This window comes from Phoca vitulina, unplaced genomic scaffold (assembly GCF_004348235.1).
Source record: "Phoca vitulina isolate PV1807 unplaced genomic scaffold, GSC_HSeal_1.0 scaffold91, whole genome shotgun sequence".
NCBI classification, from domain to species: domain Eukaryota; kingdom Metazoa; phylum Chordata; class Mammalia; order Carnivora; family Phocidae; genus Phoca; species Phoca vitulina.
The window spans coordinates 1,478,508-1,492,855 of record NW_022589794.1 but is presented as its reverse complement, the minus strand read 5'-3'; the positions used below and the strand labels follow the sequence as shown (position 1 = coordinate 1,492,855).

Genomic DNA, 14,348 nt, shown 5'->3' with positions numbered 1-14,348 from the left:
ATTGGTTGAGGACCAGATGTGGTGGTGGTTTGCCTTTGGGGACCAGTGGTCCCAAGGAGCACTCAGGGAAGAAGCTCGTGGACACATGGATGGGGTCATGTTTGCCTCACTTCAGGCTCTGTCCCCGGAGGCATGGGTGGCACTCTTTGTAACATAAAACTCACCATTTTGCAGTGAACAATTCAGTGGTGTTTAGCACATTTATGATGTGGTACAATCACTACTTCTATCTCATTCCAAAACCCTCTCATCACCCCAAAGCAGACCCCATGCCCATTAACAGCCACTGTTTACCCTCTCCTTGCCCAGCCCCTGGCCACCATCAGGGTGCTTTTTCTGTCTGATTTACCTGTTTTTTGACATTTCATATCAAATATATACAATATGGGACATTTTATGACTGGCTTCTTTCACTCAGCATGTCTTTGAGGCTCATTCATGTTGTAGCAGGTGTCTCTGCTTCATTCTTTTTTATGGCTGAATGGTATGCCATTGAGTGTCGAGACCACATTTTGTTTATCTGTTCATCAGACAATGGACATCTGGGTAGTTTCCACCTTTTGTCTATTGAGAATAGTGCTGCTCTGAACATTCATATATGAGTATTTGTTTGAACACCCATTTTCAATTCTTTGAGGTGTATACCAGGAGTGGGATTACTATGGTAATTCTGTTCCACTTTTCTGAGGAATCATCGAACTGTTTTCCGCAACAAGTGTACCACTTCACATCTGCACCAGCAGTGTAGGAGAGTCTCAGCTTTTCTGCATCCTGGGAAAGGTGGCATGTTAACTGTTCACCCTTCCTCTCCCCTTACTCCCCAACCTTGAGAATCCTATGTGAAAGAATTCCCATAGGTTCAACTCCATTGTTTTTGGTAGAGAAGACCTGTCTTTGGGGCAGCCTGTGTTCTGATGAGGGTGACCATTGGGAACCAAGCAAATTTTTGACTGTGCTTATTTTCCATTAGTAGGACAGAGCATAGGTTCCAAGTACATGTAAGTTAATGAAATACATTTATGGAGAGGAGCTTTATTTAAAATTCACACATTTCTCTGGTTCATGAGCTTGCATTAGAACCTGCTTAACATGTTATATTTTTCCACTTGAGCTTGTCTCTAACCTGTGTTAGAAAAATAGCTTTTAAATAGCACAGTGCTTCTCTGTAATTGCAGTATTGGCATATGTAGTATGCCTGAATGTCACACAGGTCCGGAAGAGCATGTGTCTGTCATAGTTAAAGCAAGTGCACGTTTATAGATTTTCCTGAGTATAGAAAGGAACTAAGAGGCTTGTCTCTCCCCTCCCCGGACCTGAGCACGACAGGAAACCAGATATAGTTGTTTCAGTAACAGTCTGTTTATTGGCATAACAATCTCTCACATTCAAATGGCCCTTCCCAGTTTGAAAAGTGCATGTCTATGCAGTCTTTCATTTAAATTGACACTCAGTAAATGTTAGAATTAGGCTTCAAACCCAGGTCCTCCAGGTCCCAATGATTTCTCCATATCACGTGATGATTTAGCCAATAGTCCTAGCCTTGAGCTTAAGGGGCAGGAGTTGGGTCAGGACCACGGACAGCGTCCTGGATAGCCCCATGGACAGCACCCCAGACAGCACCATGGACAGCACCCCAGACCCAGGCAAAGGGTTCCTTCCATTCTTCTTCTTCCTTTGTTTCAAACGCTGTCACCCCAACCACCCCTTTACACATGCACACGCGCGCGCATACACACACACACACACACACACACACACGAAACACACACACAATCCCTTCTCCTTTCAAACCTCCATCCTCCTGGCTGTGCCTCTAGGCGAGAACCACTCATAAAGCCTTTTCAGAAAGAAAAACATTATCAAGCACATCCCAGTGTTGACTTAAATTTTTATTATATGTTATTATAATTGATAATCATTACAACCTGATTTTACTAGACTTGCATATTATAACTACATAGTCTATATTATACTCGAACTTATTATGATTATGTATTTATAATTCATAACATAATTACATGTGCCCAGTGATAAAACTGGTTTATAGAATTTTTACAGCTTTCCTAAACCATAAAACCAAAATGAATGAACATATTTGAGAGAAGCAAATATGTGAGGCCAATAAAGTCCAAATTCAAACTTGCTGTAATTTAATATGTCAGATATTATTTTGCTTAAATTTTCCTTTATAGGGAAGATAGCTCCATTTGACAGTTGGCTGAACATTGATTCACTATTTCTCCCACTGACCTTTCAACCTCCTGCAAAGTCTTTGATTCTTTTTTCCCCCAAAGATTTGTTTATTTGAGAGAGAGAGCGAGCAAGCAGGGGAAGCAGCAGGCAGAGGGAGAGAAAGAAGCAGACTCCCTACTGAAGACAAAGCATGACACGGGGCTCAATACCACAACCCTGAGATCATGACCTGAGCCAAAGGCAGATGCTTAACTGACTGAGCCACCCAGGCGGCCCTAAAGTCTCTGATTTAAGCACATATGAAGTCATTTGCCTTCATCTACGTGAACTTCACTGACTTTTCTTCATCTCAGGGTGGTCAGGTCGGCAATTTTGTCTCCCACCCTGACAGGCTGTGTTTCTTCTATCATAACACATGATCCTGCACCAGGGTCCCCAACGGCCACACCCGTGAGGAGGCGCTGTCTCTCACTTGCTCTTTCCAGGGCGTCCAGGGAGCCCCGTGCCTGACACACACACACTGGAGGATGTTATTGAAGTGAAGAGAACTGACAAGTCATGTCATGAAGGAGTGCTTTCTGTTTCTCACGTCATGGTTTCCCTCCAGGGAAAGTGGCCATCTTACCATTGAAATGTGGATTTTATTACAGTTCATGGTGCGGTGAGGTGGGGTTTCTGAAGACCTGGGTACCCCCTCGCCTAGCCCTGGAGCTGCTCTCGGGAACTTTGGGGGAAACTCCGGCTGTATTTCTACATTTTAGGCAGGGGCTGCGTCTTAGCTTGGGAAGCTGTAACAAAATTCCACAGACTAGGCAGCAGAAGCTTTATTTTCTCACGGTCCGGGGCTGGAATTCAAGGTGCTGCTCTCTGGTGAGGGCTCTGCTCCTGGTTTGTGGGTGGCCCCCTTCAAGCTGTGTCCTCACATGGCCTTTCCTCGGTGCACGTGCAGAGAGCTCTCTCCTGCCTCTTCTTCTCATAAGGACACGGGCTCTACTGGATTAAAGCCCCACCCTGTGACCTCATTTAATTACTTCCCTAAAGGCTCCATCTCCAAATATAGTCATAATGGGAGATTAGGGCTTTAACATATGAATCTGGGGGGACACAGTTCAGTCCATAGCAGGTAGCCAAGACAACATAGGGGGTAGGCACAAGTCGGCAAACTTACCTTTGGTGACCCTATATCTTCTCCTTTCTCTCCTTGCACACAGGGAATTCACCCCCACCCCATCCTGCCTGCACCCAGAACCCCCCCCCCCCGCAACTTCACCCTACCAATCCTTTATTCTAATCAGGTCTGACTTGTTTTACAAAGTGCCCGATTTTTAACCTAACTCAACCTGTAGACATATCTATTATGGGGAGGAGAACACTGTATGTTTTTATCTGAATTAAGAGCCAACATTTAAAAACAGGGATGTTTCAGATAGAAACCCAGACCTCCAGCTCCTAAAAACCTGGAACAGCTGGGTTCCCTTTCCTACTAGGCCTCAACAGGTTGAAGCCAGGTTACAGTTGACCTCTTTAGATGGGGCATGAGCATTTACAATCACTGTATTTCTTATCACTCTAGAATGTTCTTCTTTTTGGTCCAATCTGCCCCTTTATATTGCCTGCTCATTCCCTGGGGTGTTTGAATTTGTAACTCTTGCCTGGGTCCTTCTCTTTTTCCCTTATCCTTATCAGAATTCTTTTCCCCCATATTTTGGCTAAAGAGGAGATAAAAAGTCAAATAAGGCTATTCCAGGTTAATGCATTAGTGAATATTAATGGATCAAAAAACTCCGGAACTAGTGCTTTCTGCAATCGCCCTTTGAGGGAGGTTCTAGGGGTACAGAGTCCTCAGATCAGATCCCACAACTCTGGTCGGCCCCTGGAGCTGGTCCTAACTTCTGTGTGTTCCTCTAGGAAGTGGAGATAAGGCCTGAGTTCCTTCCCTTGTGTGCTTGAAGACAGTCAGATTCAACAAACTATCTGTGCATCTTGATTCTTACAGGGCAGGCCCTGTCTCACCACGCATCCACCGTTCGGTAAATCCGAAACCCTCTGACTCTGTTTGGCTTTACACTTAAAGGGTTTAAGACTCAAACTGTTCCCATGGCGATGCTCAAGCCCTCCCAAGGAAAGCAAATCTGAAATTCCTGCAGAAGCGAGGCTGGTTGTGCTCTCTTCATGCCGCTATTTCAGGTCAGGAGCGCTGAGCTAGAGGGTGATTTCATGCAGCGGTGTTTGGAAAGTTCTTCATTATCTCAGTCCTGGTGATGCGTGAGTCACCAGATCCTCGACTTCAGGCCGTGGGTGTGTGTCGTCAAACTCAGCTCCTGGCTCTCCGATGTGGTCCAGAGTCACCAGTGTCGCACCTGCACAATGGGGGATGACACTGGGGGGCATGGCTTATGCCGTGGCATACAACGGTGCGTGTGCACCTGGCGTCGTGGCGCCGGCGCGGCTGCTCCCTTGCCCCGGGCTGTGCTACTCAGATATGAGTGTCAGGTTATATTAAATCTACTCTGTCCTCCTCCTCCTCCCTCTCCCGAGAATTGTCATAGCTGGTGCCACCCGCGCGTGTTGGGAGACTCTCATTTTGTCATGTTGCGACCACAAGCCCACATCTTTTGGGGGCCTGCTGGTCTCAAGCATGCGACCAATACACAAGGTGATCTGTATTTTGCTTGGTGGTATTTCTTTGGTGGTGCTGATTAATTCAGAAAGGAGCCCTCTAATTGGAGCGGGGACAGCATCCCTGGGTGGGCAGCTCTGGTCCTGCACAGTGTCACTGATGAGAGCTTCCAGGGTAAGTCTTCCCACTTTTCAGCATCTTAATAGGATCAGAAGCATGAACAGCAGACATTTTCTGAATCTTCCCCTACGTACTGCAAATACATGCATGTCAGAGCAACATCGTGCCCCTGTTACGACAAGGGGCACAGTTTGCAGTAACTGTAGTACGTGGGACGAGACCCCCCCCCCGCAACCAGCCCCATAGCTCCCCGCCCCCGGCCACCTCTAGGCTTTCTCGGGGGTAAACAGCAAGTGTGGGTAAAGTGAGGTACCCATAATGTGGAGAATAACTCCCAGTCTCTGCAGTCTTTGGGCCTTTGCTGGGTGCCTTTGTCAGTGAATGGGCTTCTTTCGACATCATTGCGTGAAGTGCTTTGGCACCTGCTCAGGTATTTTGTGATGATTTCAGCGTAGGGTGGAGGATTGTTTGGGGATGATTTTGTTTTCAGCAGCTCCTTCTGTGGTTGGCTTCTTGCGGGGTGGTGGGGTAGTGGGGGCGTCCAGTGTAGTAAGTGGTACCCGAAGTGCCAATTCATGCTTGGACTGATTTGGAGAAATGGCATCCGCAAGACAGGGTGGCGATTCTTTCCCTTTGCACAGTGACACCGTGGCTCAGTGCTTCCTGGACAGGATTTAGGTCCTGAGCCTTTTTCTTAGGAAGATTGATTTCATCAGGTTAAGCAGCTGACCTTGAGTCACTAAGAAGGAACATAAACAGAACAAGTGGATGTAACATTTCTATAGCCCCCAGAAAATTAGGTGAAAGAGGCAGCACTGTTCCCCTTCCTGATGTTCCTTTCCTGCAGTCCACTCTTCTAGGTGAGGTGCAAAGAGAGGCGATGTCCTTTGGAAGATGGGAAGATGTAGGCAGATGTGGTGGTGCCTGCCATAGGGAAGGGCCACCTGTTTGAGCCACGACCGTGTGCTCGGTGTTGTGTGAGAATTACCGTGCTGCATCTCTACACCATCTGATCGGGTAGTAGGCACTTTTACATCCTTAGACCTCAGGGAGTGTGGAGGTGTTGGACAGCCTGCTCGAGACACGCAGCTTGCAGGGAGAAGGGCTAGAATTTGTAGTTAGGCAGTTTGACCTCAGAATCAGTACTCCAACCCCTATAACACCCAAGTGTCTCCCATAAGCCTCTGAGGTATGGCTGTCTTCGTCGACTGCCGGGCATCAGAGGTCTCCAAGGTCAGGACTCTGGTGTTTGGATGAGTACACCCATCCCCTGTAGATCACCAGTGTTATGGGGGAATATCTCCTGAGGAGGCAACGTGATTCCCATAGGTCAAGGAATCACCACTAGTACGGTGTGTGGGTAAGGCGTGTGGAGGTTGCTTCCTTGTGTTTGATCCAAAGAGTGGAGGAGCTCCTGATTATGGTGGTGGAGAGGAAGGGACGTTGACTGAAATATGGGACCTGGGAATAGTGAGGAGGAGCCTCTTTCCTGGGGGAAGTGTCTGAAACCACAGGACTCTCGGCCCCTTTCCTGTTGGGAGGGTGAATGGAGCATAAAACTAGAGCACTCAAAGTGTGATAGAGGAGTCGCCAGATCAGTTCAAGATGTGGGTGGATATCAGCTCCCCAAGGGAGCGACCGGAGGACAAAGATGAAGGACCAGGCAAACAGGGAAATTGCAAACCTGACTGTTGGAGGCTGAGTCGCCAGTCGCCTCCCACTGTGGCGGTTCATGGTCTCTATCGCCTCTTTCTTGTCCTCCCTTCTTTCCCCTTTGTGAGACCCCTCAATGCACTTATTGAAGTCATTTTCAGATTGCTTTGTTATTTTTATTTCCTCTGGAGTAAATGCATCCTGATTATTGATTTTGTTGAATCTGTCTAGTACTGTGAGGTTTTTTTTTTTACTGTGTTTTGGAATTTCTATTTTCAGACTTTTCTTTAACGGGGAATTTTACCCCCAATTTCTCTCTCTTTCTGTGCTCAGCCCCACCCCTGTCTGACCTCTTTGTAGTTACTACACCACACTCTGAATGCCCCCAGTCTTGGATTAGGTTTTGTTACTGGTAGCTCACAGTTCCCATACTCGGTGATACTAGGGCATAACACCGCGCAGACACTGAGCCAGTGGGCAGCTCCTTCGCTTCCCCAGGTGCATTACCTCACATAAGCTAGAATTCTGGGCAGACATCCATTACTTTCAGCTTTCTTTGGTGGCTGGGGGCTGGACCAGCCTTGGGTCAGGCGCTGAGCTCTGCTCAGGTCTCTTGCCTCATGCAGGAACTTTGAATCCCACATATTCTGAAAATCCAAACCACACCAAATCAAACCTGGACTCCCAATTCTGTGCCTGTCTGGGCAGAGAATCTGGCAGGTCCCAGAGTTCTGCTCATCCCCGGTGCTCCAGCCACTCATAGTCCTCAGAGATTTTTACCTCATTTTTGAGCAGGACAACCCTTTAAAATTTTCTCTAGCACACTTATTATGGCAATGTGTTTGGAGCAGTGTTTGTGAGGAAAGGGTCAGGTCAAAGCTTGACTTAACAAGATTGCCTTGTTAGGATACAGACGTAGTGCAGGTAAGCACGCCACATGTTGGGGGTGAATTATCTGCTGGGAACCTCACAATGTGCTTAATACATATTATTTTATTATATTCTTATAACATCAATGTGGAGCACTGTTACTCCCATTTTATAGAGTAGGACACTCATGGCTCAGAAAGAAGAAAGAAGCTGGTCCCACCTCACATGGAGTATGGATTGCAGAATCACCCCCAACCTGGGACCTACCTCCAAAATCAGAACCCTTAGCCACCATGCCCTGCACGTCCCTGAAGTTGGGGGTCATCTCACGAAACCCTTTCCTTCCGTCCTAGGAAAATGAACTGAAGGATGCCGCCCAGGGGGAGCACCGCCTGAGACTGCACGATGCCGGCCTTCCTGCAAGGGCCTGGCAGCCTGACAAGGTAACAGGAGGCAGGGTGGCAGGGAGGGGCCTCGGGGAAGGGGGGCAGGGGCAGAGGGCACCACACAATGCCACCCAATGCGTGGGTGGCCAGTTCCCAGGCCACACCTCTTCTGTTCCTTCATACGATGCCCGCACAAAGCACTCAGTGCTGTCTTGTTCAGTGTCCACTGGTGATCTTCACCCAGAAGTCTGTTGGGATCGTGTCCTTAACAACAAGGCCAGAGCGAACACTTTGGTGTCCCCCAAACCCACCCATACCAGTCCTCCCTCAGCTTTTATCAGCCTGGTCCATGGCACTGCTATCCACCCAACTGCCCAGGGCAAGGTGCTAGGAGCCATCTGGATTCTTCTCTGACCTCACACCTGCATCTGGCTCGTCAACCAACAAGCGGCATCAGACCTTCCTCCCCATTGTCTCCATCTCTCTTATAGCCTCCAGGCTACAACCCCAAGGCTGAAAACATCCCCTAATTGGCCTGCCTCCCTGGAGTGCTCTAGCTATACGGCCGGCTGACGATGCTCCTCAGAGCAGCCTTCCAATGCCTCCTGTAAATGGAAATGGCACGCCTCCCCATGGCGCCATCTTGGTCAACCTGACCTGCCCCTCCGCCTTCGACTCACGAAGCTCTGGCCACCCTGACCCTTTTGTTCCTCAGTCCACCAAGCTTGTCTCAGCACTCAGTAATTTTCTCTGCTTAAAATCCTATCCTGTCATCTTCAAAGACCTGCCAGCTTCTTGGCATGCATTCCGAAGAGTTACTTTGTCAGCAAGACGGTCCATTGCTGCACACTCTGTGCCCATCCATCCCTCACTCCTCCTTTGGTCTTTGCGACCTCACTGGTTTTGTTTTCTTGTATCTCTTATCACGTAGTCCAGGGAGCAGAAGCCTTTGCTGTCATATTCATCAGTGTCTCCCCAGCGCCCGTAAGAGCCTGCGTAGTAGGTGCTCAGAGAGTATCGGCTGATGACTGACTGGTAGTTTGCGGTTGCTAATTTCATAGCCACACTAATGCACATTTCAAAGAATAACTGGGTTCTAACAATTCACAAAAACAATGGAACTTTCTTGATTTGACACTTATTTTTCTGCCTTCCAGTTGGCCAATTTCTTTAAAAAGATGTGCTTTTCAGAAAATAACAAGTGTTAGCAAGGCTGTGGAGAAATTGGAACCCTCGTGCGCTGTTGATGGGAATGGAAATTGTACAGCTGCCGTGCAAAACAGGATGGCGGCTCCTTAAACAATTAAAAATAGAGCGACCTATGATCCAGTAATTCTGCTTCTGGGTATATTTCTAAAAGAATGGAAAGCAGGGTCTTGAAGAGATATTTGCATACTGGTGTTCCGAGCCGCACCTTCACACTGGCCAAAATGTGGATGCAGCCCAAGCGTCTGTCAGCGGCTAAATGGAGAAAAAAATGTGGTCTGTATTTACAATGAAATACTATCCAGCCTTAAAAAGAAGGTCCTTCTGACACCTGCTACCATGCGGATGAACCTTGAGGACACTATGCTCCGTGCCATAAGCCAGTCCCAAAAGACAGATACCGTGTGATTCCACTCAGGTCCCTAGAGATTCAGGGACCTAGAGCCTCAGAGACAGGAGAATGGTGGGAGCCACAGGCTGGGAACGGAGGGTTAGTGTTTAATGGGGACAGAGTCTCAGCTTGGGGAGGATGAAAAGAATTCTGGAGATGGATGGAGACGATGGTTGCACAACAGTGTGAATGTTTTTCGTGCCACCAAGCTGTACGTTTTAAAATGGTTTAGAGGGTTCAATTTTATGTGATGTGTATTTACACTATTTTCTAAAGAGCTGCTGTGATCAGTGCGTCTCAGCCCTCCATGGAGTGCCTTTCCCCCCTAGCCCAGCAGCCCCCACTCTCTCGTGTTCTTTCTTTCCAGATCTGCTCTCGGAAAGGGCTCTGATAAAGTTGGTCTCACTGAGGCATGAATGCATCATGAGGCTTAGTGACTCTCTCTGCCTGGGACTATTTTTATTTAAACAGGAGCAGAAATGTAAAGTCACGGTGGTGTTTCAGACAGCAGATGCAGGCTGAGAATAGGGCTGGGGGAGCTGGCTGTAGGGCCCGTTGAACCTGGGACTGTTTTCTCTCTTCTTCTCACCATGTGCACTTCTGTCTGCTCCCAAGTGGGGTTTCTGTGCCTGGAGTGGTGATCGCAGATTTGTGAGGGCACAGAGATGGAGCAGAAGCAGGGGCGATGGTCCCACCCGGGGGCGTCCAGCCTGGCCGGTGCTGGTCAGCAATGGGGTCGAGTCAGAGCTCTTGGGCATGATCGTGCAGGCGAGGTCTCCTCTCCCGGACCTGCTGCATGGCTGTGCCGATGGGCAGCACTGCTCCCGTAGGATCCTCACAAAACCCAATGTGTTTTCACTTAAGGTTTGAAACTTCTCCCTATGCTGCCTCTCCGCTTTGGCCTTTTAAACAAGGCTGTGAGGCACAGACATGAGCTTGTATTCCTTTCAGCTTTGCAGAGGGTGAGGGCGCCCAGTGACTCACCAGCACAGACGGGAATAGCAGAGTTTTGAGAGAGAAGGCAGGGAGACTGGCAGAGCCGTGCAGCTCTGCCCTGCCCCTCTGAGCGCTCTACAGGCTCAGTGTTTCTTCCCTGTGCCTGGCCTGGCTACTGAGAGAGAGATGGGTACAGGGATGGGATGGGATGGGGGTGGGATCAGGTGGGGATGGGGATGGAGATGGAGATTGGGATAGGGATGGAGATGGGGATGGAGATGGGGATGGGGATGGAGATGGAGACAGGTACAGGGATGGGATGGGTTGGGGGTGGGATCAGGTGGGGGGGGGGGGTGGGAATGGGGATGTGATCAGGTTGGGGACAGGGATGGAGATAGGGATGGAGAAGGACAAGGGAGAGGGAAGGCATGGGGAACAGCAGTTCCCAGAAGACTGTCGTAGGGGCTGGTGTGTGTGTCCCAGGGTAACTAGGGGAGGTGAAGGGGCCGGGTTAGTTAGTGTTGTTGAAATAAGTATTGAAGCACAGCACCAGATTCATGGGGTGGGGGAGCCGTCCCTGCAGAAACACAAGGAACCCTCCTGGTTCTTGGGATGAGGTCTGGAAATTCCCAGTGCCCCCATCTGAGTCTGGCTTGGGGTTGCAATCTGCTTCTTAGGAGCCCTGATTAATAAAGAAGTATTAATGACCCGGCTTTAATTATGGAAGCAGAGAGATGCGTAGTTCATGTCCTCCCTGAAGCTTGCCCAGAAATGACTGCTGCTTAGGTGCAAAGTCTGATGTGGGTTTCTCTGGAATATTGGGTCGAGCTCCGTGGGGCAGACTCCCCTGTGCAAGGAAATGGTTGAGCTGGGGACCCAGGACACCGTGCGGAGAAGGTGTTCAATGGGTCCAGTCCTGAGTCCCTGGTGTGAACGGGGATCATCCGCCTCACCAGCTGTTCTCCCTCTTCCTCTAATAGGAGGAGATGATGGGCGTTCAGAGGGACGATCCCTGTACAGGCATCTGGGGTCTGTGGGGCTAGGACCCTGGCTGCAGGGAGAGGCCCCTGGCCCAGGGCTCATGCCTCCGTACCGTCTGTCTTTCCTCGAAACAAAATCTATGAGCGAACTCAGCTTCCCATCGGACGGGAGCAAAGGAGGAATCGTCGGGGCCCCTGACTTTGAACATCTAGGAACTTTTCCAATTTCCTATCTTTGTTTTTTGTGGGGTCACAGTTTATATGTCTTAGAGAAAACCTCTTTATGTCCTTTTTGCTCTTCTGAGACTCCTTTCTCCATCCCCGGCTCGGTTCCCAGGAGGATGTTCTGGTCCCAGTGCCGGTGTGGCAGGGGGCGGGGTCTGCCCCCCGGAGCGCTTTCTCTGGTGGACGTGACTGGCTTCGAGCTCTCGCGGTGGGCGGCGGGGCCGGGGAATCCGTAAGCCCGTGGGCTCCTCCACGGAGGCTCCTGGCACCGGCAGGTCTGGGAAGGCCACTGGGCAGCGAGCGAGGCTGAGGCACCAGCTGGGCGAGCGGCCCCTCAGTGCTTTTTATTTGGAGGCATGTATTTCCAGGCGGGATCCGCTGCTTCCAAACCAGAAAGAACGCCTTCTCTGCTGGGTTGGTCAGCTGGGATTCTGTCCAGCTGCGTGCAGCAGGGACCCGAGGGCGGTGGCCTGAACACCCGGGAGCATTATTGTTCTCATGCAGCAGGATGTCCAGAGCCCGGGATGAGGACACAGCTCCTGCCCCCACCCCCCAGTGCCATCCTGCTGGGGCCATGACTGTTGTGGGCTTTTTTTTTTTTAATGATTTTATTTATTTATTTGACAGAGACACAGTCAGAGAGGGAACACAAGCAGGGGGAGTGGGAGAGGGAGAAGCAGACCTCCCGTGGAGCAGGGGGCCCAATGAGGGGCTCAATCCCAGGACCCTGGGACCATGACCTGAGCCGAAGGCAGACGCTTAACGACTGAGCCACCCAGGCACCCCTGTTGTGGGCTTTTTTAAGACTTTATTTTATTTATTAGAGAGAAAGAGAGCATGAGCAGGGGGAGGAGCAGAGGGAGAATCAGGCTCCCCACTGAGCAGGGAGCCCGACACAGGACTCAAACCCAGGACCCCAGAGATCCTGACCAGAGCCGAAGTCAGACGCTTCACCGACTGAGCTGTCCAGGAGCCCCAGGCCATGACTGTTACGATCTCCACGACAGGGTGGCTGTTCCATCCCTGCGCATCCTCACTGTTACCTCAAGAAGAGGAGACGAAGTTTTTCTCAGGAAGTGCTGTGTTCACGAGATTGTGTTGTCCCCCAGAGATTTCGGCTCAGCATCACATGGAGTCTCCACCTGGGCCACCAGGCTGCCTGGCATCAGAAGTCCCCAAACCAAGGTGTGGGCAGGCTGCACCCCTTTAGGAGAGAAGCCATCTGCTCACCTTTTCCAGCTCCTGGAAACACCCACAGGCCTTGGCTCGTGGGCCCTTCCTCCACCCAAAGCCAGCAGAACCACATCTTCAAAAATCTGCCTTTTCTGACCCTGACGCTCCCATATCTCCCTCCTGTGAGGATCCCGCTGGCCCTACCGGGACCGTCAGGACGAGGGCCTTGACTGAGTCAGCTCTGCAGAGTCCTTTTGCCGTGTAAGGGAGCGCAGTCCCCGGTTCTGGGGATGTGGGCGTGGACGCCTCCATGGGGTCATTATTCAGCCCGCCTCAATCAATCCCCAATCACCCCCTGGCCCACCTCCCCTCCCTACCAACAGATCTTCTTTCCGTCCTTGGAAAGACCAGAAGAATGACCTTACTCATTCTGCTAAACATGTGGGGGACACTATGGGGAATTGTAGGTCAGAGAAATACCGAAGTCCCCGTGTGAGATGAGGTCTATTAATGCCAACAACTCCTAGAGCATCCTCGTTGTCCAGACGTCCCTGCATTTCCTCCCTCATCCTTGTCCACTTCCCTTTAAAAGACTGACTTCAAGACCAATGCAACTCGGGTCTCCCCCAATAGTATCCCATTCTCTTATGTTACTGCAGTGACCTGCAGTATTTCCAGGTACCAGAGCACAGCATTTTGGCTCCATGTGGGGTGTGTAGGGTTTCCGGGCAGGCCTGATGCTCCCACGTCTTCGCTGACCATCATGTGTAGCGTTCCCATGGCAGAGCGGGTCCGGCGCCTTCCGGAGGCTCCAGATGCATGTGTGCGGGTTGGGCAGGGGCAGCAGGGCCGGGGGAGAGGGCGCGAGGGAGAGGCTCTCTGAGTGTACCTGTGGCTGTGGGGGGAGGACACTGTGTCGGGGTCACCAAGACCGCCCAGGCACCATGATTCACTGGGAAGGCTTGCAGGGCTCAGCGCACAAGCACGCTCATGGTTACGATCCATCACCAGCGAGATACAAAGTACCGTCAGTGGCGGGAAAGGAAGATCCAGGGGTGGCCGGCCTCCAGCCTCCAGAGCCTCCCGTAGGAGTCAGCCGGGACGAGCTCAGTTCCGGCAGCACCAGGCGTCACCGCACACGTGAAGGGTTGTCCCAGGGAGCCCAGCAGAGCCCCGGTGCCCGGAGTGTCGAGGGGGCTGTTGTACTCCCCCGGCACATCCCAAATCCCCGCCTCGCCGAAGGAGAGCAGGTGCTCAGCAGAAACCGCATGCTGTGCACAAAGAGTCTGGACACTTCCCATCAGTTAGGGAATTGGGAATAGGGACTGGACTGCGATCCAAACTCCCAGGCGCCCGCCACCGGCCAGCCCTGCCAGCCCTGCCAGCAGGCCGTTCCAGGGACAGCAGCTTCGGGCCTGCCGAGAGAGTGCTTCCGTGCACAAATCACCCCGCAGGGTGCTGGCAGGAACACCGACCTGCCTCTCCTCAGCCCCTGCTTTCCCGCTGGTGCCTCCCGCTGGCCAAACCTCATCAGGAACCACGTGGTCTGGGAGACTGACCTCCTGAGGCCTGAAGCCTGATGAGTGTGGGTGGAC

At 51.0% G+C, this 14,348-nt stretch overlaps 2 protein-coding genes across 17 annotated transcripts in view; both read left to right on the top strand.

The window, feature by feature from the left end:
* STX2 (syntaxin 2) overlaps positions 1 to 7,896 on the top strand; it is a 185,475-nt gene extending 177,579 nt beyond the window's left edge. For 2 of the 4 annotated variants that reach the window (XR_004298350.1, XR_004298349.1), the window contains one exon: positions 7,810 to 7,893. The gene's annotated coding sequence lies outside the window, so the exon portion shown is untranslated. Of the gene's footprint in view, positions 1 to 7,809 lie in introns of all 4 variants that reach the window. The other 2 variants (XR_004298352.1, XR_004298351.1) reach the window with 2 other exon arrangements.
* The window catches only part of RIMBP2 (RIMS binding protein 2), a 92,960-nt gene continuing 83,373 nt past the window's right edge, over positions 4,762 to 14,348 (top strand). For 4 of the 13 annotated variants that reach the window (XM_032396357.1, XM_032396356.1, XM_032396361.1 and 1 more), the window contains exons 1-2: positions 4,762 to 4,987; positions 7,810 to 7,899. In XM_032396357.1, coding sequence (XP_032252248.1) covers positions 4,832 to 4,987; positions 7,810 to 7,899 — 246 coding nt within the window. In that variant the 5' untranslated portion in view covers positions 4,762 to 4,831. The remainder of the gene's footprint in view (positions 4,988 to 7,809; positions 7,900 to 14,348) is intronic. The other 9 variants (XM_032396365.1, XM_032396368.1, XM_032396367.1 and 6 more) reach the window with 3 other exon arrangements.